General features: G+C 47.1%; 1 protein-coding gene across 1 annotated transcript; it reads right to left on the bottom strand.

Moving 5' to 3' along the window:
* Positions 1-2,448: 2,448 nt before the first annotated feature.
* On the bottom strand, positions 2,449-5,308 carry LOC118966681 (vegetative cell wall protein gp1-like). Its single transcript, XM_036989465.1, has 3 exons — positions 4,621-5,308; positions 3,282-3,857; positions 2,449-3,209 (listed from the first exon to the last, which is right to left on the bottom strand). The coding sequence occupies exons 1-3, from the start codon at positions 5,306-5,308 to the stop codon at positions 2,449-2,451; spliced, it is 2,025 nt and encodes a 674-aa protein (XP_036845360.1).
* Between the last annotated feature and the right edge of the window lie 20,145 nt (positions 5,309-25,453).

The following is a 25,453-nucleotide window of genomic DNA, read 5'->3' as shown; positions in this document are numbered from 1 at the left end:
AGTGAGGAAACCCTCCTTTTTTGTCACTTACTGAACCAGTAAGCAGGAACCATGTGAACTGAGCAGGTTGATTAGAGTGGAAGTCATTCATATGAAAGGTTTGAGAGGTGTGAAATCATTGACAACTATTAGTTCTCAGATCTCTGTTACTGATGTGCCAAAGCTGGCTTGGTGGTGTTTCTAGTGCTCCAACAGTACTAACAGTGGAATATAGTCTTTCACTGGTTTCAGAGAGGGTTTGGCTGGTCTGGAAACAGTTTAGGGGAAAGTCAAAATCATCACAACTAGCTCTGATCAGAATTCTCTCAATCTGCCTGTTTAACTTCGTTACTCTCCTAAGAGCGACGCAAAGCTCTAATCTGCTAGCTTTTATATGCTACGCATCTCTGCTATAAGACAATAGCACAATAGTACAATAGCCCAATAGTGCATTCCTACTGATTTAACAGCAGCAGTATTTCTGGCTGCAGACAGAGATAAACACTCCATCCTTCCAACTTCATCACCAAATCAGCAGCATTAGACATCAGTGCTCAGCCCAGATCCAAAGTTTCACTGTGAGGAGAACAATGGCACGTTCCCCTTCAATCGATTGGTAATACGTCTTATCCTCTTGATGCCATCTCTAATCCATTCTGCATGGGCTCCTTTGGCAAGAAGAGGGAAAGAGAGGGAGGGAGAGAGAGAGAGAGAGGAGAGGGACAGAAATGGGAAGGAAAGGGAAAGGAGTAAGAGAGAATGAGATAGAGAGTTGGGGGGTATTGGCTAAGTGGCAACGTATTCTGAGGAATTTGTGTTCTGCGTTTTTCTGTTTTGGTGCTGGGTCTGCGTAGTTAAGCTGTTTAGTCTGCTTGGCCAATGCAATGGGGTTGGCAGGGTTACCGGGCTAAAGCACAGAGCCTAGTCAATCTCACTAAAACTACTGCCACTTCTGAAGAGAGAGAAGAGAGCGAGTGAGAGAGGGATGGATGGGATAGGGTAGAGGGGAGGGAGAGGAAAAATAGTTAAGGGATAGAATGAGAGAGAGAAAGAGAGAGAGAGAGTGATCGGGGAACTCCTGGCAAGGACCACGCCAGACCTGAGACTTTGCCAAGACATATTGTGGCTGTTCTAGATTGGGCTCTGGTCTGAGTTTGAATCCCTCGTCAGTGAATTGTTCCAACCACTCCAGCACTGGTTGTTCTCTTTGTCCGACAAGTTCTAAGTCCTCTAAAGGCAGTTAATTTGGAAGATAGCTCTGAGACTGGAATTCCATTGTAGATAGTGGATTTCCGAATAGCACGTTCAGAGGTGTGTTTGATTTGCGCAGCTACGTGTCCCGGATGGTGGAAGTTGACACTTGATTTAGAAATTCGGAATGCACTTCTGAAATTACTATCGGGAAATTCAGTGAATAGCGGCTAAAAGGCTTTTGATTAGAGTTTGGCCAACCGTTGATGGAGAGAGAGAATAGAATAGAGTGAAAGATAGATAGCTCACACTTGGCTTGTAATGGCCGTAAAAATAGCAGAAGGTTCTTAACTAGCCATAAAAGCAGCAGAAGGAACATTGGGACATTAATTAGATTAGTTCATTCATGGCTCTGTGATTCGCTCTTCTGCTTCCATGCTCTGTTTTGGGGGAGAGGTGAATATCAGATTAATTCATCTCATAAAAAAATGAAGTGTAACACAGACATACATAAGAAGACATACATGTGTGTGGAAATACAGGGTGTGGTGTTCAGTCCATGGAGTTGATGATCAATAAGGGATCAGACAGTTTCAGTAGGTCTGCAGACCTGAGTCAAATACATGAACTAGACACAGTAAAGTAGATACTTCACTTCCATGTTGTCCAATGATCTGTAGGTCTAGTTCACCATGCCTCACAGTGTAACCCTCTCTTCCCCCATTTTCCCCACCCCCTCCCTCTTGTCACAGTGGAACCCTCTGGGTGGGGGAGGGGCCTTCGTTTAGGATGCCCACCTCTGGTTGGCCGGTTGGCAGGGTGTCGTAGATGATGATAAATCAGACCAAGGTGTCACCTCCTCAGAGGCAGGTGAGGATTGATGGGATACAGGAGGACTATCCATCATCCCAGGCAGGAGGCACGATATCGGAATTTGGGAAATGTGTTCCCAATCAAAGACCTGCAGCGCGAGGCGGGGTACGGAGCTCTGTTTGGGAGGCGTTACTGGAAATCAATGGTAGCCACTCAAGGTCAATGTACTACTGTTAGAAAACTCCTTACGCTCCTCTGACTGATAGATCCCTCTCTCTGTCTCTTTCACTCTCTCTGTCTCAGAGAAGGAGTGTAAGGAGGCTTTGACAGATCTCTATTATCTGCTCCCCTGCCCCTCAGTTAAAGGGACGGGAGAATTCTACCGTGTGTCAAAGCAACTGTCCGAGGTGATTTGTGGTGCGGCTGTGATATGGCCCTTCTCCACATGGAACCTATAGCAGAGCTTTAGTTATTTATATGCCGGGACTGGGGTTTGGCTGGGGAATAGGGCTGGGGCTGGTGTTGGGATTGAGACTGAGGCTGGGGGATAGGGCTGGTGCAGGGGCTGGTGTTGGGATTGAGGCTGAGGCTGGGGGATAGGGCTGGGGCAGGGGCTGGTGTTGGGATTGAAGCTGAGGCTGGGGAATAGGGCTGGGGCAGGGGCTGGTGTTGGGATTGAGGCTGAGGCTGGGAATGGGGATAGGGCTGGGGCTGGTGTTGGGATTGAAGCTGAGGCTGGGGGATAGGGCTGGTGTTGGGATTGAAGCTGAGGCTGTGGATAGGGCTGGGGCTGGTGTTGGGATTGAGGCTGAGGCTGTGGATAGGGCTGGGGCTGGTGTTGGGATTGAAGCTGAGGCTGGGAGATAGGGCTGGGGCTGGTGTTGGGATTGAGGCTGAGGCTGGGGGATAGGGCTGGTGTTGGGATTGAGGCTGAGGCTGGGGGATAGGGCTGGGGCTGGTGTTGGGATTGAGAATGAGGCTGGGGGATAGGGCTGGTGTTGGGATTGAGGTTGAGGCTAGGGGATACGGCTGGGGCTGGTGTTGGGATTGAGACTGAGGCTGGAGGATAGGCTTGGTGTTGGGATTGAGGCTGAGGCCGGGGGATAGGGCTGGTGTTGGGATTGAGGCTGAGGCTGGGGGATTGGGCTGGTGTTGGGATTGAGGCTGAGGCTGGGGGATAGGGCTGGTGTTGGGATTGAGGCTGAGGCTGGGGGATAGGGCTGGGGCTGGTGTTGGGATTGAGAATGAGGCTGGGGGATTGGGCTGGTGTTGGGATTGAGGTTGAGGCTAGGGGATACGGCTGGGGCTGGTGTTGGGATTGAGGCTGAGAGTGGGGGATAGGGCTGGTGTTGGGATTGAGGCTGAGGCTGGGGGATAGGGCTGGGGCTGGTGTTGGGATTGAGGCTGAGGCTGTGGATAGGGCTGGGGCTGGTGTTGGGATTGAAGCTGAGGCTGGGAGATAGGGCTGGTGCTGGTTTTGGGATTGAAGCTGAGGCTGGGAGATAGGGCTGGGGCTGGTGTTGGGATTGAGGCTGAGGCTGGGGGACAGGGCTGGTGTTGGGATTGAGGCTGAGGCTGGGGGATAGGGCTGGGGCTGGTGTTGGGATTGAGAATGAGGCTGGGGGATAGGGCTGGTGTTGGGATTGAGGTTGAGGCTAGGGGATACGGCTGGGGCTGGTGTTGGGATTGAGACTGAAGCTGTAGGATAGGCTTGGTGTTGGGATTGAGGCTGAGGTCGGGGGATAGGGCTGGTGTTGGGATTGAGGCTGAGGCTGGGGGATAGGGCCGGGGCTGGTGTTGGGATTGAGAATGAGGCTGGGGGATAGGGCTGGTGTTGGGATTGAGGTTGAGGCTAGGGGATACGGCTGGGGCTGCTGTTGGGATTGAGGCTGAGGCTGGGGGATAGAGCTGGGGCTGGTGTTGGGATTGAGGCTGAGGCTGGGGGATAGGGCTGGTATTGGGATTGAGGCTGAGGCTGGGGGATAGGGCTGGGGCTGGTATTGGGATTGAGGCTGAGGCTGGGGCTGGGCTGGGGCTGGTGTTGGGATTGAGAATGAGACTGGGGGATAGGGCTGGTGTTGGGATTGAGGCTGAGGCTTGGGGATAGGGCTGGGGCTTGTGTTGGGATTGAGAATGAGGCTGGGGGATAGGGCTGGGGCTGGTATTGGGATTGAGGTTGAGGCTAGGGGATAGGGCTGGGGCTGGTGTTAGGATTGAGAATGAGGCTGGGGGATAGGGCTGGTGTTGGGATTGAGGCTGCGGCTGGGGGATAGGGTTGGTGTTGGGATTGAGAATGAGCCTGGGGGATAGGGCTGGTTTTGGGATTGAGAATGAGGCTAGGGGATAGGGCTGGGGCTGGTGTTGGGATTGAGGCTGAGGCTGGGGATAGGGCTTGGGCTGGTATTGGGATTGAGGCTGAGGCTGGGGGATAGGGCTGGTGTTGGGATTGAGGCTGCGGCTGGGGGATAGGGCTGGTGTTGGGATTGAGATTGAGGCTGGGGGATAGGGCTGGTGTTGGGATTGAGGCTGAGGCTGGGGAATAGGTCTGGAGCTGGTGTTGGGATTGAGGCTGAGGCTGAGGCTGGGGATAGGGCTGGGGCTGGTGTTGGGATTGAGGCTGAGGCTGGGGGATAGGGCTGGGGCTGGTATTGGGATTGAGGCTGAGGCTGGGGATAGGGCTGGTGTTGGGATTGAGGCTGAGTCTGGGGGATAGGGCTGGTGTTGGGATTGAGGCTGAGGCTAGGGGATAGGGCTGGTGTTGGGATTGAGGCTGAGGCTGGGGGATAGGGCTGATGTTGGGATTGAGTCTGAGGCTGGGGGATAGGGCTGGGGCTGGTGTTGGGATTGAGGCTGAGGCTGGGGGATGCGGCTGGGGCTGGTGTTGGGATTGAGGCTGAGGCTGGGGGATAGGGCTGGTGTTGGGATTGAGGCTGAGGCTGGGGGATAGGGCTGGTGTTGGAATTGAGGCTGAGGCTGGGGATAGGGCTGGGGCTGGTGTTGGGATTGAGGCTGAGTCTGGGGGATAGGGCTGGTGTTGGGATTGAGGCTGAAGCTGGGGGATAGGGCTGGTGTTGGGATTGAGGCTGAAGCTGGGGGATAGGGCTGGTGTTGGGATTGAGGCTGAGGTTGGGGGATAGGGCTGGGGCTGGTGTTGAGGCTGAGGCTGGGGGATAGGGCTGGTGCTGATATTGGGATTGAGGCTGAGGCTGAGGCTGGGGGATAGCGTTGGAGGAACAGGGTGGGGCTGGGGGTCTGTGTGTGAGGGGTATTGGAGATCTAATAAAAGACTGTGGCGCCCGTCTGGCTCCTTATTCTTATAGATCATCTGTAAGTCACCTTGTCCCTGATACTGTAGGGGCTGAGAGTTGACTGAAGTTGCTTAAAGGCAGACTGTCACCCTGTCCTCATTGACTTGTGCAAGATTTCAAGCACAGACTGAGGGGGACATTGTCAATGATTATGAGTAGCAAATGGTACATTGCAGAATTGTCTCTTCATTGCTGTATTAATTTGTCCTCGATGTGGGTAATTCCTCTATTTTTGTTTTTCATGTAAAGCTTTGATTTCGCATCAGTCACAAGGATCTACTGCACAGAATATAAATAATTCCCATTCCTTTATGTATAATTGTAACGGCATTCAGAGGTGGAAGAAGGATCGGACCAAAGTGCAGCATGGTAAGTGTTCATGATGATTTATTGAAAACGAACTGAACACTGAAATACAAAACAGTAAACGATGTGAACAAAAAAGAAAACACTCACATGGAAACAAACACCCACAAACCAAAAGTGGAACGCAGGCTACCTAAGTATGATTCTCAATCAGGGACAACGATTGACAGATTGAGAACCACACACATGATTGAGAACCACACATAGACTGCCCACCCAACTCACACTCTGACCATACTAAAACAAAGACAAAAGAAAGGAACTAAGGTCAGAACGTGACAGTACCCCCCCCCCCCCCCCCCCCCCCCCCCCCGGCCGCAAACTCCGGCCGCAAACCTGAAACTATAGGGGAGGTTCTTTGTGGGCGTCTGTCCGAGGTGGCGGCTCTGGCGCGTGACGTGGACCCCACTGGCGCGTGACGTGGACCCCACGTTTTTCTCCGCCTCATTGTCCGTCTCCGTGGCCTCTTAAACCCGGCGACCCTCGCCGCCGACCTCGGACTGGGGACCCTAGAAATGGGTCTGACTGGCTGACTGGCGGCTCTGGCGGCTCCTGGCAGACTGGCGACTCTGGCGGCTCAGGACAGACTGGCAGCTCTGGCGGCTCAGGACAGACTGGCGGCTCCGGCGGCTCAGGACAGACGGGAGACTCTGATGGCACAGGACAGACGGGAGCACCTGTAGGGAGAAGACGGAGAGACAGCCTGGTGCGGGGGGATGCCACCGGAGGGCTGGTGCGTGGAGTTGGCACCGGATAGACCGGACCGTGCAGGCGCACTTGAGCTCTTGAGCACCAAGCCTGCCCAACCTTACCTGGTTGAATGCTCCCCATAGCCAGGCCAGTGCGGCGAGGTGGAATAGCCCGCAATGGGCTGTGCTGGCGAACCGGGGACACCATGCGTAAGGCTGATGCCATGTACGCCGGCCCGAGGAAACTCACTGGAGACCAGATGCGTAGAGCCGGCTTCATGGAACCTGGCTCGATGCCCACTCTAGCCCGGCCGATACGAGGAGCTGGAATGTACCGCACCGGGCTATGCACACGCACTGGAGACACTGTGCGCTCCACCGCATAACACGGTGCCTGCCCGGTCCCTCTTGCTCTCCGGTAAGCACGGGAAGTTGCCGCAGGTCTCCTACCTGAACTCGCCACACTCTGCCTCCCCCAATACATTTTTGGGGCTGCCTCTTGGGCTTCCAGTCGCGCTGCTGAGCTAGCTCCTCATAATGCCGGTCCCTTGCCGTCTAATATCTCCTCCCAAGTCCATCTCTCCAGGTATCGCTGCCTCTCCTGCTGCTGCTGCCTGTTACCACGCTGCTTGGTCCTTTCTTGGTGGGTGTTTCTGTAATGGCATTCCTCCTCCTCTTCTGAGGAGGAGGGATAAGGATCGGAGGACCAATGCACAGCGTGGTAAGTGTCCATAATGTCCCCTCTCTCCAGATGACATCCTGTGACTAGTAAGGTCTGGCTGCCCGACAACCTGCCTGCTCAACCTTATCCCCTCCTCCCTTCTCCAGACCATCTCTCCCATTCCTCACTTCTCTCATCAATACATTTCTCATCATTGGCTGCATCCCCTCAGACTTAAAAAAGGCCTGAGTTGCTTCCTTCCTTAAGAAACCAATACTTGACTCATCTGACGTCAAAAACTACAGACCTGTAGTCCTTTTCTTTCCAAAACACTTGAGCATGCTATCTCAACTTTCACGTCATCTCTCTCAGAACAATCTTCTTGACCCTAACCAATCAAGACGAGTCACTCAACCCAGACTGCTCTTCTCTGTGTCACGGAGACTCTCCACACTGCCAATGCTGACTCTCTTCCCCCTGTTCTCATCCCCCTAAATCTATCCGCTGCCTTCGACACTGTGAACCATTAGATCCACCTCTCCACCCTCTCAGGGCTGGGTGTCTCAGGCTTTGCACACTCTTGGATTGCATCCTACCTGGCGGGCCACTCCTACCAGGTGACGTGGAGAGGATCAGTGTCTGTATCACATACTCTCACTACTGGTGTCCCCAGGGCTCAGTTTTAGGCCCTTTCCTCTTCTCTCTATACACCAAGTCACTCTGCTCCATCATATCCTCACATGGTCTCTCCTATCATTGCTATGCGGATGACACTCAACTACTTTTTTCCTTCACCCCCTTCTGACACCCAGGTGACTACATGCATCTCTGCGTGCCGGGCAGATATCTCAACTTGGATGTCGGCCCCCCACCTCGACCTCAACAAGACAAACTGCTCTTTCTCCCGGGGAAGGCCTGCCCGCTCAAAGACCTCTCCATCACGGTTGACAACTCCACTGAGTTGCCCTCCCAGAGTGAAAAAAACCTTGGCGTGACCCTGGACAACACTCTTTCTCTGCAAACATCAAAGCAGTGACCCGCTCCTGCAGGTTCATGCTCTACAACATCCGTAGAGTACAACCCTACCTCACACAGGAAGTGGCGCAGGTTCTAATCCAGGCACTTGTCCTTTCCCGTCTGGACTACTGCAACTCGCTGTTGGCTGGGCTCCCCGCTGGTGCCATCCCCGCTTGTGCCACCCTGCAACTTATCCAGAATTCTGAATCCCGCCTGGTTTTCAACCATCCCATGTTCTCTCATGTTATCCCGCTCCTCCTCCACTGGCTTCCAGTCAAGGCTCGCATCCACTACAAGACTATGGTGCTTACCTACGGAACAGCAAGACGAACTGCCTCTCCCTACCTTCAGACTATGCTCAAACCCTACACCCCGAACTCGAGCACTCCTTTCTGCCACCTCAGGTCTCTTGGCCCTCCCACCCCTCCGGGAGGGCAGCTCCCACTCAGCCCAGTCCAAGCTCTTCTCTATCCTGGCACCCCAACGGTGGAACCAGCTTCCCCCTGAAGCTAGGACAGCAGAGTCCCTGCCCATCTTCCAAAAACATCTGAAACCCTACCCCTTCAAACAGTATTTTACATAATCCTCCTTCTCACCTCGACCCCCCTCCCCCAAAACACAACTTAACCAGCATTAGCACTTGACCCCTCCCCTCCAATATTGAGAAAAAATGTCCTTTCTATAACTGTGATATGTGGTTGTCCCACATCGCTATCTTAAAACGTCATTGGGATAGGGGGCAGTATTTTCACATCCGGATGAAAAGCGTGCCCAAAGTAAACTGCCTGTGGCTGGATTAACAACAAGTTAAGCTTTATTTTGATGTATTGCACTTGTGATGCTTTTGACGCTCTGCAATTTCACCTAATGTTGTCGAGGTGTCCCGCTAGCGGCACACCTATCCCAATGAGGTTGTTTAAGATAAATGCCCTAACTGTGATTCGCTCTGGATAAGAGTCTGCTAAATTACAAACTTTTTCTAATACAATATAAAACTGAGTTTGATACCTGACCAGATATTTATAAACCAAGGTATTTTCCTAACCCATAGTCTCCCCTTGCAGTCTCACACTGTCACACAGATATACTCATTGTTACATTTAAGCAGTGTAGAGACAGACTCAGTCTCCATACAAAAAACATATTGCTTCTGCACTGGTCGGTATAAGTTAAGGTCTTCATTTTATAACACTCCTTATTAGGCCTTGGCGGAATATAGTATATATAGATGTGCCAAATAAATAATTTCCAGCTCAGGGTTCGGAAAGAAAGAGTGCCCCTTGTGTGCACTGCTGGTATTACCATTTACTCCGTTATGGTACATGGATGGTATGAATGTATGAACATCTGGATACAGCCCATCCCTACTCCTTACCTCTCTCTATCCTTACCCACCTTCTATCCCCACCTATTCCCTATTTTCCATCCCTCTCCTCTCTCTCCATCCATCTATTCTCACCCATTTCTTTCTCTAACTCCTCTCTTTCTACCTCCTTTCTCCCTACCTGTCTCCCCTTCTCTCTCATCCTCTTCCCACCCATCTCCTCTGTCTCTCAATCACTCTCTCCTGCTCCTTCCCACCCATTTCTCTCAAGGTGACCTAGCCAGTCAATCCCCACTATCGGTCAATGCGTAGCGTAGCGCTAGCTGTAGCTTTTTTATTAATCCTTCTTCATTTGTCCCTGTTCTCCTCTCTATGTGGGCAGGACTTTATGACAGTACCTTAAATGCTAATGAGCTCCTAATCTGAGGCACTTCCAGGTCTCTTCTAAAGACTCCTATCAGTCTTCCTGCTACGCACACAATGAGGGGAGTCCTGCCTCACACACTATAACTCAGAGATATTAAGAGAAGTACCATTCTGAATAGGCCAGAGAGATTCATTCAAATGTATTTAGGCTCTGAAGAATCATGTCCTCTTTATGTTTTGTGAATATACATGTGGCCCAGTCGGAGTTCAAAGGATAAATTCTCACTGGAATTTAATATGAGAATGTTAGATTCATTGCAATGCATAGGAAAGATTAATTGAATGCATTTGACTTCATTCCCAGACTGAAGATTGGCAAAACTAGGACAGATGAGGGAGAAGTGCAGTATTACATAATAAATGAATACTAAAAGGACTGAAGGATTTTCCAGTGTAACCCTCTAACCTTTACTGTGGTGCAGTGGCGGGGCAAAAGGCTGATACTGACCCTGCTCAGGCTAAAACAACCCAGACCAAACAAGTGTATTTTACTTCCTGGTTCAAAAGTCACAGTTTAAACATGACAAATTAGTACATAATAGCAGGAGCACACAGAGGCTGTGTGTGGGTGTGTATTCTGTATATGTGTGTCAGACTGACAGTCAGCCTCTTGTAAATTAGAATAGAAAAATATCTGAGTGAAGGTTAAAAGCTCTCAAAGATGAGACCCTTCTCTATGGGTGTGTTAAGAGTGCATGGATAAAACTGGGCAATTTTCTGCCTGGCTAGTTTATTCAACACAGAGTAAAAATAATGCACATTTTAAGTGAGTGTAATTACTAGTTATCTTCTCTGCCAGAATAGAATGGAAGCACCGGTCGACTCCCTCCAACAGGGCAGTCTTGATTTACTAACTACACAATGGAAAGGTAAGGTTAGCCAACCTTCAGCACACCATCCACTGTATTTGACCTGGCAGAGAAGTGTATTATTCACATGGGGGTAAAGGCTCAACTTCATACAGAAAGGAGAGAGAGGATGAGAGCAAACATGCAAAACATGGTGTTCCCCATTTGTTTGTGTGTGTGTATATCAGTGGAAGCTCCTCAGAGGAGGAAGGGGAGGACTCTACTCCTCAGTGAATTTCATAAAAATCTAAAACTTTTTTTTAGATAAAACTATACTAAATATAATCACGTCACCATGTAATTGATTAAAACACACTATTTTGGAAAGAAGGTCTACAGTAGCATCAACAGCACTCTGTAGGGTAGCACTGTGGTGTAGCCGGAGGACAGATAGCTTCCGTCCCCCTCTGGGTACATTGACTTAAATACAAAACCTAAGAGGCTTATGGTTCTCACCCCCTTCCGTAGACTTACACAGTAATTATGACAACTTCCAGAGGATGTCCTCCAACCGATCAGAGCTCTTGCAGCATGAACTGACATCAGATAATGAATTTAGTACTGAAAACATAAACTACAGCTTACTAACACTGCAGTGTATATAATGTGGTGAGTAGTTGACTCAAAGGGAGAGAAAGACAATAGTTGAACAGTTTTGAACAAATTAATTTATTCAAAAATAAAGGAGAAGCAAGAGAGAAATAGAGAGAGCGAGAGAATGTGATTTTTTTCACTTTCAGTTTCACTTACTTAGATAGCAAATGCAGCTAGCCAGTTTAGCCTACTGAAACACCTTGCTCAAACAGAGGGATGCTATGTTAGCTAGCTGACTAGGACTTTCCAAAACAATACTGGAACTCTTCCAATTCAAGGTAAGCTTTTGGTTTTTACAATTTTATTGCCACCGGGGGCCACCGGTGTAACTTCTTACTGACTGTACACTGCAATATTACTGCACGATTGTAGCAGGTTTACTAATGTGCTACAGTTAGTTCTATTAGCTATGCTGACTATGACGTTACTTTAGCTAACAGGGTGACAACGATGTAGGCTGTGTGTAGCGGTTTGGCTTGAAAAGGTTTTGTCACCTCAAATTTGTCTTTCGACTTCTGCACCTACGTTGTAAACTTTCATTCACAAGCTAGGATGTAGCAACCTCATGATGGGTATATGGAAAATTAGAGTATCAAGGAGAAGCCTAAACCTATCGCTGTTACATTGAACTGGGTGAATGGAATATGAATAAGAGTCATCCAATATGCTGTAATAGTAGTAAGGCCATGAGGGGCGTCCCGAGTGGCGCAGCGGTCTAAGGCACTGCATCGCAGTGCTAGAGGTGTCACTACAGACACGGGTTAGACCCCGGGGTTTGGCCAGGGGGGCTTTACTTGGCTCATCGCGCTCTAGCGACTCCTTGTGGCGGGCCGGGCACCTGCAGGTTAACCTTGGTGGTCAGATGAACAGTGTTTCTACCGACGCATTGGTGCAGCTGGCTTCTGGGCTAAGTGGGCGGTTGTTAGGCAATGTTTTTTTGGAGGACGCAGGACTCAACCCTCACCTCCCGAGCCCGTTGTGGAGTTGCAGCAATGAGACAAGATCGAAATTGGGGAGAAAAAGGGGACATGCTCATGAATAAAATCTTCCTCCCTCATCTTAAACGGCACTGACTGCCACTGGTGTCACCCTGATCTGTCTCACCTAGTCTTTGTGATTGTCTCCACTCCCCTCCAGGTGTTGCCCATCTTCCCCATTATCCCTGGTGTATTTATACCTGTGTTCTCTGTCTTTTGCCAGTTTGTTTTGTTCATCAAACCCACCTGCGTTTTTCCCCTTGCTCCTGTCTTGTCTATAGTTCCTGTTTTGACCTTTCTACCTGCCCTGACCCTGAGCCTGCCTGCCATCCTGTACCTTTGCCTGCCCGTGTTCGATTTAATAAACCTTTGTTACTTCAACACTGTCTGCACCTGGGTCTTACCTTCAAACCTGATAGTATGAACTGGCCATGACTGACCCAGCAGACTCAGACCAGCTGTGCAATGCCATCTCCTCCCAAGCAGCAACCATCAGTAGGCACAAGGAATTGCTTCGTGGCCTTGTGGAGGGGGTCCAAATGTTGGCTGAACGCCATGACCAGGCATTGGACATTTTGCTGGAGCAATTCCACGGGTTGTCTGGGAGGCAGCCTACCATGGTGGTAACCCCACAGCCCCTCAGTAACTCAGATGTTAGCAGCGCAGTCTCATCGGTCACGCCATCTTCTCGGGAGGCCCGCTTAGCTCCCCAGGAATGTGTCAATGGAGAACCAAGCACCTATCGGGTGGTTCTAGCTCAGTGTTCCCTCATCTTTGAGCTTCAGCCCTCCTCCTTCCCCTCGGATTGCTCCAAGACAGCCTACCTCATCACGCTGATGTCCGGGAGGGCTCTCACCTGGGCTACTGCTGTATGGGAACAACAGCCATTCATATGCGTTAGCCTGGAGGGGTTCGTGGGAGAGATGAAGAAGGTTTTTGATGCCCCGTTCTCCGGGAGAGAAGCTGCCCGGAAGCTAATCCAGCTTCGGCAGGACTCCTGCAGTGTGGCAGACTATGCAGTGGAGAGTGCTTGGAACCAGGAAGCGCTGTTTGATATGTTCCTGCACAGCGTCTCGGAGGAGGTCAAGGACAAGCTTGCTGCTCGGTAGTTACCTACGGATCACGATACCCTCATCGCTTTGACCATCTGAATCGATAGGTGATTATGGGAATGACATAGGGAGAGGAAATTCGATTTCGCTCGCATGTCCAGGGATTCCACCCTGCCTCTGCATCATCCCGGAAGTCCCCTGATGGTCCTGTTGCAGAGAGAACCTGAGGCTTCTTGACCTCCCCAGAGAGTTGCCGGAGACGGCTGAGTCACCGCTTCCCAGGCCTATGCATGTAGGCAGAGCTGGGCCGTCGCCAGAGGAACGGAAATACAGGATCAACACGGAGAGTTGTCTGTATCGCGGGACTCTTGGTCATTTCTTGGTCATTTTTTGTCCTCTTGTCCTTTAAAAGACCAGGCTCACAGGTAGGAGCGAGTACTCTGGTGGGCCATATGGAGAACTTTTCTGCTTCCCTTGCTCGCACCCCTTTTCATGCCATTCTGCTGTGGGGAAACCAGTCTAAATCTCTCTGGGTCCTCATTGACTCTGGGGCCGATGAGAGCTTTTTCGACGCTACCCTGTCTTCCGAGCTGAACATCCCCACTCAGCCCCTCTCCATTCCCATGGATGTTAGAGCACTGGACGGGCGCTCTATAAGCCAGGTCACTCATAATACCACTCCTATCAATCTACGAGTGTCAGGAAATCACAGCGAGACTGTTCCATTTCTGCTCATCAAGTCTGCTCAGTTTCTCTTATTTTTGGGATTCTCCTGGCTCCAGCGACACCTCATTACTGGTCTACTGGTGCCATCATCGGCTGGAGTCCGTTCTGCCACGGCCATTTTCTGAAGTCAACCACAACCTGCCCAGGGACATCTTCCTGGGGGCTCTGAAGGTGCCCTGGACCTCTGTGCCATTCCCGCGCTGTACCAGGACCTTCGGGAGGTGTTCAACAAGGCCCGGGGCACTTTGCTTCCGCCGTACTGACCATATGACTCTGGGATTGACCTTCTCCCTAGCACCACTCCGCCCCGGGGATGACTGTACTCGCTGTTAGGACCGGAGTCCACAGCTATGGAGACCTACATTGGGAGACTCCCAAGCTGCAGGATTTATCCATCCTTCATCCTCTCCCGCCGGCGCACGGTTCTTCTTTGTGGAGAAGGACAAGACCCTGTGACCCTGCATCAATGACATAATGGTGAAGAACCGCTACCACTCACCTCCTCTGCCTTCGAGCCACTCCAGGGGGCCACCGTGTTTTCAGATAACCGGATGTTCGTGCCTGATGCTGGGCCCACTCTTCCAGACTCCTGTCGGACCCTGGATTTTGTGAGACAACGCTTTTGGTGGCCTACCATGGTCCCTGATGTCTCCGTATTCGTCGCCGCTTGCACGGTTTGTACACAGAACATGACTCCTCGACAAGCTCAGGCTGGTCTCCTCCAACCTCTGCCTCTCCCTCACAATCCCTGGTCTCACATCTCCCTGGACTTTGTCACGGTCTTCCCCCATCTGATTGCAACACCGCCATCTTGGCCCAGATGTTTGTCCGCTGCTGTCGTCATTCCTGGAGGAGAGCCCGGTCAGCCCTCCTTAAGACCACCTCCAGGTATTGATGACAAGCGGATTGCCACCGGACCCTGGCTCCCTGGTATCATCTCGGGCAGAAGGTATGGCTGTCCACCCGGGAGTTGCAGCAATGAGACAAGATCGAAATTGGGGAGAAAAAGGGGACATGCTCATGAATAAAATCTTCCTCCCTCATCTTAAACGGCACTGACTGCCACTGGTGTCACCCTGATCTGTCTCACCTAGTCTTTGTGATTGTCTCTACTCCCCTCCAGGTGTCCCCCATCTTCCCCATTATCCCCTGTGTATTTATACCTGTGTTCTCTGTTTGTCTGTTGCCAGTTTGTTTTGTTCATCAAACCTACCAGTGTTTTTCCCCTTGCTCCTGTCTTGTCTATAGTTCCTTTTCCAGGTTTTGACCTTTCTGCCTGCCCTGACCTGGAGCCTGCCTGCCATCCTGTACCTTTGCCCTATTACTCTGGATTACCGACCTCTGCCTACCACGAGCATGTCTGCTGTCCTGTACCTTTGCCCCAATACTCTGGATTACCGACCTTTGCCTGCCCTGACCCTGAGCCTGCCTGCCGTCCTGTACCTTTGCCTGCCTGTGTTCGATTTAATAAACTTTTGTTACTTCGACACTGTCTGCACCTGGGTCTTACCTTCAAACCTGATAACTGGTGTGTGTGTGAGATATACTGTAAGTACACACTGCAGAAAGCATACCTGGGACAAGTAGAAGATAAACTTGCTATGAGACACACACACACACACAAATCATGCTGTGAGCTTACCATAATGATGTACTAATTAGCAGGGCATTAGTCTCTTACACATATCTATATAATAGCATAATCTATTTTAATGCTAATAGGTTGATAAAGAAGGACTGTCTATTCCGTGGCCACACTAATGTCAGGTAACGGAGAGAGCACCTCACATATACACACCAAAACACACAAACATACACCCGTCTGTCACAACTATGCAATAGCATTACAGGGGTTTCTGAAATATATATACTAAGCACTCTATAGTCAGTATAGGTTTATGAAATAGTAGAAAACCTCTGAAATTAAAAATATTTGAAAGGTTAGGTAGTTAACTGAGATTATTTATTTTCGGTGGGCTTGTGTGATTCTTCTAGTCCAGACTGTCATGTGTAAATACAGTCAGCATTCCCCGACCAGGCCTTGAGTTCTCTCATAATCAACCCAATGTAATTAACTGCATATATCAATGGAGATACATTACATTAGAATGCACTAAGGCGTGTTGTGTGTATGTGTTTGTTTGTCTGTGTGTCCACATGCATGTGTGTGTAATTCTGCTCTGGTCACTGAGTAAAGATACGCTACAGAGGACAAAGCTGTGTGGAACGCTGCCTGCGAACATAAGGCTTAACACCCGGCCCACTGAGCTCAGATCAGTTATTAGGATAAACCTGGCCAGTACGCTCACTTTAATTCTTCTACAGTGGATTTGCATTCTTGAAAATTTCATTAAAAGACTAATAATTTTGATAGAGGTTTTTGGCTTTTATATTCAGAGCTCAGAAGGTTGTGATTTGCATGTGTGGATTATACATTATAATTCCAGTAAGTTTCACCTTGCAGTTTAGGAGGAGGGGTCCTTTATTTGAACTCTTCTCACATGAGGCCTATCTGAACAACGGAATGATGCTCTTTAAACTGACTGTAAAAATACTGTAAATACTGTAGTAAATACCACAGCAATAAACAATTTTACCTTTCAATTAACACATCATTAACCACAAATAAACTAATCTGACTCCGTGAGTGGCTCAGTGGTTACAACGGTCAGTGTATGGTTGGAAGGCAGTCTGACCATAAAAGAGACAGTGGGTGAGTGGTTGAATGTGGTCAGTGGTGGTTCAGTGAGTGGTCGGGTAGTGTGAACCATAATGAAGCAGCTTAAGACTACAGGCTGACAGTGAGGTATAGTTCCCTGGTCTCTGCGCATGCACAAGGCAGCTCTGCTCTCATAATCACCTCACATAATGGATGATATGGGTCAGTGTGGAGGTGGGGTATTTTTCATGCTCACTTTCAGCCAGCCAGCCTATCCTTCTACAACAGCCTTACTGTACGTTAGAGAGGCAGACCAATGCTGAGTCTCACCATCCTGCTCTCCTCTACTCCTGGTTGTAACCTTGGCTTGGCTGCTTCGCTTCAAAACGTCAGGGAAAGGTCACACTAGTACGGGACTCTGTGGGGTGGGCTTCAGTGAGCGATGCTTTACCTATTTTGTTACTATCTGGAGCTGGCTTACTGCTGGAGCCTATGTGTAGCTGTAGCTTGATGTACAGTACCAGTCAAAAGTTTGGACACATCTACTCATTCAAGGGTTTTTCTTTATTTTTACTATTTTGTACATTGCAGAATAATAGTGAAGACATCAAAACTATTAAATAACGCACATGAAATCATGTAGTAACCAAACAAGTCTTAAAGAAATCTAAGTAGCCACTCTTTGCCTTGATGACAGCTTTGCACGCTCTTGGCATTCTCTCAACCAGCTTCATGAGGTAGTCACTTGGAATGCATTTCAATTAACCGGTGTGCCTTGTAAAAAGTTAATTTGTGGAATTTCTTTCTTTAATGCCTTTGAGCCAATCTGTTGTGTTGTGACAAGGTAGGAGCGCATACAGAAGATAGCCCTATTTTGTAAAAGACCAAGTCCATATTATGGCAAGAACAGCTCAAATAAGCTAAGAGAAACAACAGTCTATCAGTCAATTCAGATCGTTTCAAGAGTTTCTTCAAGTACAGTCGCAAAAACCATCAAGCGCTATGATGAAACTGTCTCTCATGAGGACCGCCACAGCAAAGGAAGACCCAGAGTTACCTTTGCTGCAGAGGATAAGTTCATTAGAGTTACCAGCCTCAGAAATTGCAGCCCAAATAAATGCTTCATAGAGTTCAAGTAACAGACACATCTCAACATCAACTGTTCAGTGGAGGACACGTGAATCAGGCCTTCATGGTCGAATTGCTGCAAAGACACCACTACAAAAGGACACCAATAAGATCAAGATCAAGATCAAGAAACACAAGCAATATACATTAGACCGGTGGAAATCTGTCATTTGGCCTGATGAGTCCAAATGTGAGATTTTGGGTTCCAACCACTGTGTCTTTGTGAGACGCAGAGTAGGTGAACTGATGATCTCCGCATGTGTGGTTCCCACCGTGAAGCATGGAGGAGGAGGTGTTATGGTGTGCTTTGCTGGTGACACTGTCTGTGATTTATTTAGAAATCAAGGCACACTTAACCAGCATTGCTACCACAGCATTCTGCAGTGATACACCATCCCATCTGGTGTGCGCTTTGTGGGACTATAATTTATTTTTCAATAGGACAATAACACGACACACCTACAGGCTGTGTAAGCGCTATTTGATCAAGAAGGAGAGTGATGGAGTGCTGCATCAGAGGACCCTCCCTCCACAATCCTTGACCCCAACTAAGATGGAGATGGTTTGTGGAGTGAAGGAAAATCAGCCAACAAGTGCTCAGCATATGTGGGAACTCCTTCAAGACTGTTGGAAAAGCATTCCAGGTGAAGCTGGTTGAGAGAATGCCAAGAGTGTACAAAGCTGTCATCAAGGCAAAGGGTAGCTACTTTAAAAAAATCTAAAATATATTTTGATTCGTTAAACCCTTTTTTTTGGTAACCACATGATTCCATATGTGTTATTTTATAGTTTTGATGTCTTATTCTACAATGTAGAAAATAGTCCAACTAAAGAAAAACCATTGAATGAGTAGGTGTGTCCAAACTTTTGACTGGTACTGTACATCGACTCTCCTTAGGGGAGGAAAAATAAACTTGACCAACTGGTCACATTTTTAATTAATTAAGAAGCTTGAGAGCGATTAGGAAACTTGAGAGTTTGAGTGAGCAGGCATTACTGTAGTTGTCATAACTGGCATCTTTCTGCTGAGCTCTCTAAATCAAAATATAAGTCTAGGGGTTATTGTAAGTAGAGAGCTTGTCAATATGTCCATGTTCTCAGATTAAACTATGCATGTATTACTGTTTCCTGAACGGGCAACACAATGAGCGATATGGAGGTTTTATTTGTTTCTCGTGAGGGTTTACTACAGCGAATAAAAGTAAATGTATACACGCTTTATGACAAAGGGAATTACACCAGTGCTTTCATAAACCCTGGTGGTTCAGGCCACTAAATGTGCCAATCAAATGGAGAGTGATGCAGCTCTATACCACACACAGTAACCCCTGTATGAACTATCCCATGTTTGGTTCACATTGTAATGACAGTTTAATTCCACAATCGTTTGTGAATATCTGACATATGTAAAAAAAATACATTTAAAAAAGTACATATATATATATACGTATATATAGTTACAGGATTTATCTAGTAAGCTAAAAACGGAGAGAAAAATAGTCCAGAATCTGACTGAAGTGGTGGAAAGTATAAGGTCTGTACATGAGTGTGGTTCTATTACTTCCAGTATCCTACACTATAGAGCACCACAGCAGTCCCAGTCACTGCCACCCACCACTCACTACACTGTTCTGTAATGCACCTCTCAGTACTGATAGTGTAATACCTTTAAGGGCTTTTTGTGAGTGTGTTTCCAGTATCTTACGACCTGAGATCATAGTGATGATGATGAAGAATAACCTGCTTTCCTCCCCTCCATCTCCACCTCCACCTCCTCAAACTTTAATAGAGGCCAGTTAAATATTAATAACTGCTATCAGCTGGGGCTGCTTTACTGTTTCTGGCAATGCTGCTACAGTGACATCGCCCTGCGCTCCATAACTGCAGTGTTGGGCCAGCTCCAGACACGCATGCACACACACACACACACACACACACAGTTGGAAACACACACGCACACACACCTGGAAGTACGCGCACGCACACATACACAAGTGTGCATGTGTACACACATGAGCAGATTATAGCTTTTAATGTAATCGCCAAGCTTTACAAAAGCTTCAGACATACTGTCATCTCCCATGATGGCCACTGAAACTCAGATATATTTGTCTGTCAACACACAGATGTCGTGATGCATTTCTTTATGTTTTTACCTACACACACAGGTCAGTGCAGTGCAGCAGTTATCATACACACTCACAGCTGCAGGGGTTTAGGTGTATGTACCTCTACCAGTCAGCCTGACAGCTTAGCTGTGCAGAAAGCAGCCGGTTCTGCCCCAAGGCAACGTTAATACAGGTCAGTCCTCACACTCTATTACCTTAATTAAGACAGAAACTAGGCCTGAGCATCCGCATAAACAACACACGATGATGAAGTTAGTCAACAGTACTTTAACTCAAACAGTGTTCTTCATGTCTGAACTTTACTCCATCAGCAAAAATGAACTAACTGGTCTGAGATTGCGTGCTACTGTCAGGGCATTAATACTCCGATTTGGTTGATACGTCTGATACAATAAGTGAACTCTGACTGCGGTTATGTGGTCTTTTTTGTTGTTGTTGAAAGACTGACTAGAATATCCACGTAAAGTATTCTATCCTATTCTATTTAACTGATAAATCCAATAGTTTTAAAACCAGGCAACTTCCTGCATTATACAAATAAAATCTGAGCCCATCCCCCACTTTCATCACATATATTTAAAAGAAGGAAAAAAAAACTGTCAAAAAGAAACACAACTGGGTGTACACACTCAAACACACTTTAAAATCCCAAAGAGCATTTGGCTATTTTTTAAAAATGTATTTAAGGAAAAAGGAGACCCCCTGCTATTACAGAGGAGTGGTTGTCAGCAGATTTTTCTCTCTTCTCTTCCTCTCTCTCTATCTGTTGTTTTCTGTCTCTCCCGGGTGAATTAGATGAGTTAATGAGTGAAGTACACAGATAGAGTAATCCTTGATTTGCTGGATGAACATATTTGTTCACTCTGGGGTACTTAGAGGTAATTATACATTCGTATCTCTCCTGCTAATTACAGGTTTAATACAGTCATCAAGGTCTTCACAGTCAAATACTTCACAGTCAAATACTTCACAAAACATCTTGTTTTGTTATTTTTTAAATTCTATTTAATAAATTAGGTTGTATTTTGAAACAGCGATGTGAGAAATGTAGGCATTATTTACTTAACCCTGGTTCAATTCTTTAAGATTAAATGTTGATATTATGGGAAGCTGTATCTACCCCGCTCAGTAATTGTTTTCAGTAGCAATCACAGAAAATGATTGTACACTAACATTAAAAGTGACAAAAACATCCAACTACAAATCAACTTGCATCGTCAACTCCAACAGTAAACCCATCGCTGCAAAATAAACGTCCAATCTCCAACTCTCAACCTATCCCCTTGGCAGAAAATTCTTCAAATGAATCTTTAGGTGAACCACAGTACATGGGACTTTGTTGACTAGCAGTAGCAGTGGTAATGACACAATTGTTGGTTAGCATGTTCCCATACAGAGGTCATGGTGGAGGATAGTGTAGTGGCTAGTCCCAGCTCCTACTGTGCAGCAGAGAGGAGAGGAGGGGAGCAGTTTGGCTAATCTGAGACTTGGGGGGGGATTAGGCCATAGTGTTATTGTCTGTTTGATGAGGGATTAAGTTCTGTTAATCCAGAACTTCATATGGGACTCCTCATTTAAGATAGCACCACTACCGACTCCACAGCTTAACCAGACTATCCTCCTTTCCTCAGCTTCCCCTCCTTTACTCCTTCCCTCCCGTTCTCTGTTTTTGTGTGCCTCTCTCCTCCCCATAGCTTCAACATGGTTCTGTCTCTGTCCAACTCTGTCTCTCTGTTTCTCTATTGATAGGGCTACAGCTAATGATCCCCCATGAATAAATAATTAACAAATAACATCTGGTATGTTACCAAGGTCTATTCAAGCAGTGATGTGCTGTTGAGATATATATATATATATAAACCTACATTACTGAATTATGATATGGTTTATTGTTACACTCTCCCTGCCTCCTCTGTGTTTGTGCTTTTATTTGCAGATTGGGGACAGGTGGAGCTGATTGGGTCGTTAAGGTGACAAGTTGCACCTGGGTTTGGGATCAACTAGGAGATAAAAGTTCCTGGTGCCCAGTCCAGTCTCTCTCTCTCCACAAGCACCATTGTGTTTTGTGATCTGGTTGATTATGTTTTTTTGATTAGGTGCACCCTTCAACACTTACACACATTTTACCTTCATCCATGCATCTCCATTACACCCCTCACATGCCTACTTTCACACTTCACAGGTCAGTTTTCCTTTGTAGTTTTATACTTTGTTAGTTATTTAACTTTTTTGTTACTCCTTAACTGCCAACGTGTGGACTCCCTTGTTTGTCACCATCTTAGAGCCAGGTTGTGACATTACTGAATCATGTTTTTCATACTTCTCAGTTTAAAAAAAAATGTAAATGATTTTGTCTTTTTCAATTTAAAACAAAAAGCATTAAGCAAGCGGAGTGGTGAAACAGTATAATGCACAATTAACATTACATGAACAAGTAGAGAACACAAACCAGTGACTAACATGTTGAAATGGTGACTAAATTGTGACCCCAGTCAATATCGTAGTAACTCAGCACAACTGTAAATTTTGGTGTTCCTCAAGGTTCCGTTTTAGGACCACTATTGTTTTCACTATATATTTTACCTCTTGGTGATGTAATTCGAAAACATAATGTTAACTTTCACTGCTATGCGGATGACACACAGCTGTACATTTCAATGAAACATGGTGAAGCCCCAAAATTGCCCTTGCTAGAAGCATGTGTTTCAGACATAAGGAAGTGGATGGCTGCAAACTTTCTACTTTTAAACTCGGACAAAACAGAGATGCTTGTTCTAGGTCCCAAGAAACAAAGAGATCTTCTGTTGAATCTGACAATTAATCTTAAAGGTTGTACAGTCGTCTCAAATAAAACTGTGAGGGACCTCGGCGTTACTCTGGACCCTGATCTCTCTTTTGAAGAACATATCAAGACCATTTCAAGGACAGCTTTTTTCAATCTACGTAACATTGCAAAAATCTGAAACTTTCTGTCCAAAAATGATGCAGAAAAATTAATCCATGCTGTTGTTACTTCTAGGTTAAACTACTGCAATGCTCTACTTTCCGGCTACCCGGATAAAGCACTAAATAAACTTTAGTTAGTGCTAAATACGGCTGCTAGAATCCTGACTAGAACCAAAACATTTTATCATATTACTCCAGTGCTAGACTCTCTACACTGGCTTCCTGTCAAAGCAAGGGCTGATTTCAAGGTTTTACTGCTAACCTACAAAGCATTACATGGGCTTGCTCCTACCTATCTCTCTGATTTGGTCCTGCCGTACATACCTACACGTACGCTACGGTCACAAGACGCAGGCCTCCTAATTGTCCCTAGAATTTCTAAGCAAACAGCTGGAGGCAGGGCTTTCTCCTATAGAGCTCCATTTTTATGGAACGGTCTGCCTACCCATGTCAGAGACGCAAACTCGGTCTCAACCTTTAAGTCTTTACTGAAGACTCATCTCTTCAGTGGGTCATATGATTGAGTGTAGTCTGGCCCAGGAGTGGGAAGGTGAACGGAAAGGCTCTGGAGCAACGAACCGCCCTTGCTGTCTCTGCCTGGCCGGTTCCCCTCTTTCCACTTGGATTCTCTGCCTCTAACCCTATGCCTCTTACCCCCCCCCCCCCCTTGGGTTGTGCCGTGGCAGAGGTCTTTGTGGGCTATACTCAGCCTTGTCTCAGGATGGTAAGTTGGTGGTTGAAGATATCCCTCTAGTGGTGTGGGGGCTGTGCTTTGGCAAAGTGGGTGGGGTTATATCCTTCCTGTTTGGCCCTGTCCGGGGGTGTCCTCGGATGGGGCCACAGTGTCTCCTGACCCCTCCTGTCTCAGCCTCCAGTATTTATGCTGCAGTAGTTTATGTGTCGGGGGGCTAGGGTCAGTTTGTTATATCTGGAGTACTTCTCCTGTCCTATTCGGTGTCCTGTGTGAATCTAAGTGTGCGTTCTCTAATTCTCTCCTTCTCTCTTTCTTTCTCTCTCTCGGAGGACGTGAGCCCTAGGACCATGCCCCAGGACTACCTGACATGATGACTCCTTGTTGTCCCCAGTCCACCTGGCCGTGCTGCTGCTCCAGTTTCAACTGACCTGAGCCCTAGGACCATGCCCCAGGACTACCTGACATGATGACTCCTTGCTGTCCCCAGTCCACCTGACTGTTCTGCCCTATTATTATTCAACCATGCTGGTCATTTATGAACATTTGAACATCTTGGCCATGTTCTGTTATAATCTCCACCCGGCACAGCCAGAAGAGGACTGGCCACCCCACATAGCCTGGTTCCTCTCTAGGTTTCTTCCTAGGTTTTGGCCTTTCTATGGAGTTTTTCCTAGCCACCGTGCTTCTACACCTGCATTGCTTGCTGTTTGGGGTTTTAGGCTGGGTTTCTGTACAGCACTTTGAGATATCTGCTGATGTACGAAGGGCTATATAAATACATTTGATTTGATTTGATTTGATTAGTTCCTCTTTGACTAGTCCAGTTTGCCCTGCTGGTTCAACTATTTGGTAAAATATTATTAGTGGGGTTTTCTATTGATTTGACATCCTTTGGCCTAAACAAGGCATCACTTTGCCCTTAACTGCACATACAGAATTAACATCAACAACATCAACAACATGCAGTCCAGTCTTTCCTGGTTAAGGGTTGACGAGATGTTACCTGTTTCAAATCTTGTTTTTGTCAGAAATATTTGTGTGTTGAAATGTCCAAATTGTATGTATGATCAACTAACATATAGCTCTGACAGACATACTTACCCCACCAGGCATGCCACTAGGGGTGTCTTCACAGTCCGCAAATCCAGAACGCATTCAAGGCAACTCATAGTATTATATAAAGCTAAGATTACATGGAACCCCCTTCCATCTCAAATTACTCAAGCAAACAGCAAAAAAACAAATATAACAACACCTCACAAAACAATGCCTCTCCGCAATCTGACTTGTTTGAATGTCTATGACATATTTAAAAACACGATGTAATTTGTAAAGTCTTTTTGTCTGTAATGTCTTTTCCGTTAAGTGTCGGACCCCAGGAAGACTAGCTGTTGCCAATGGCTTCGGCTAATGGGCATACCAAGAAAATGAATCTAAAGCGTTGTTAATTTACATGCTGTTTTCATTTATTGAGATGATGAGGATGACTTAGAGGGCAGAGAGAGTACTGTTTCTTATTCAGGCTGTCTCGTTCTGTCTTTGACTTTCTTTTGCACATGCTGTACCCTCTTTCTCATGTTTTCTCTCCGTCTCTCTCTGTGTAGTTTACAGGTTTTAATTCCGTTTAGAAAATGTAAACGTGCCATGCTAGAAATATTGTTGTTCAACCCCATATTGACTCTGCCTACAATTATTTAAAAATTCTTTACCTCAATTCAGATCAAATATTGAAAATGTGTTTGTTTTTTTCTCCATTTATTATACAGATTAAGGCATAACATGATCCCGTGGGACTAAATTATTTTCTAATTTTAAATATTTATGAAGTGTGAAATACAGGCAACTATACAGTCAGGTCCCAAATTATTGACACCCTTGATAAAGATGAGCAAAGATGAATGTATAAAATACATAATCCAAATACTG

The sequence above is a fragment of the Oncorhynchus mykiss genome, chromosome 1 (assembly GCF_013265735.2).
Source record: "Oncorhynchus mykiss isolate Arlee chromosome 1, USDA_OmykA_1.1, whole genome shotgun sequence".
NCBI classification, from domain to species: Eukaryota; Metazoa; Chordata; class Actinopteri; order Salmoniformes; family Salmonidae; genus Oncorhynchus; species Oncorhynchus mykiss.
Note: the sequence above shows the minus strand (reverse complement) of the source record. Positions and strands in the feature narration are given on the sequence as shown.

Bases quoted from the DNA above. Each gene is read 5' to 3' on its own strand.
- LOC118966681 (XM_036989465.1), bottom strand. From the start codon at position 5,308: ATGATCTATAAGAATAAGGAGCCAGACGGGCGCCACAGTCTTTTATTA. The intron at 3,858-4,620 runs GCCCTATCCCCC...CAATCCCAACAG, and splicing joins CAATCCCAATACCAGCCCCA to CAGCCCCAGCCGTATCCCCT. The intron at 3,210-3,281 runs GTATCCCCTAGC...TCCCAACACCAG, and splicing joins TCCCAACACCAGCCCCAGCC to CCCCAGCCCTATCCCCCAGC.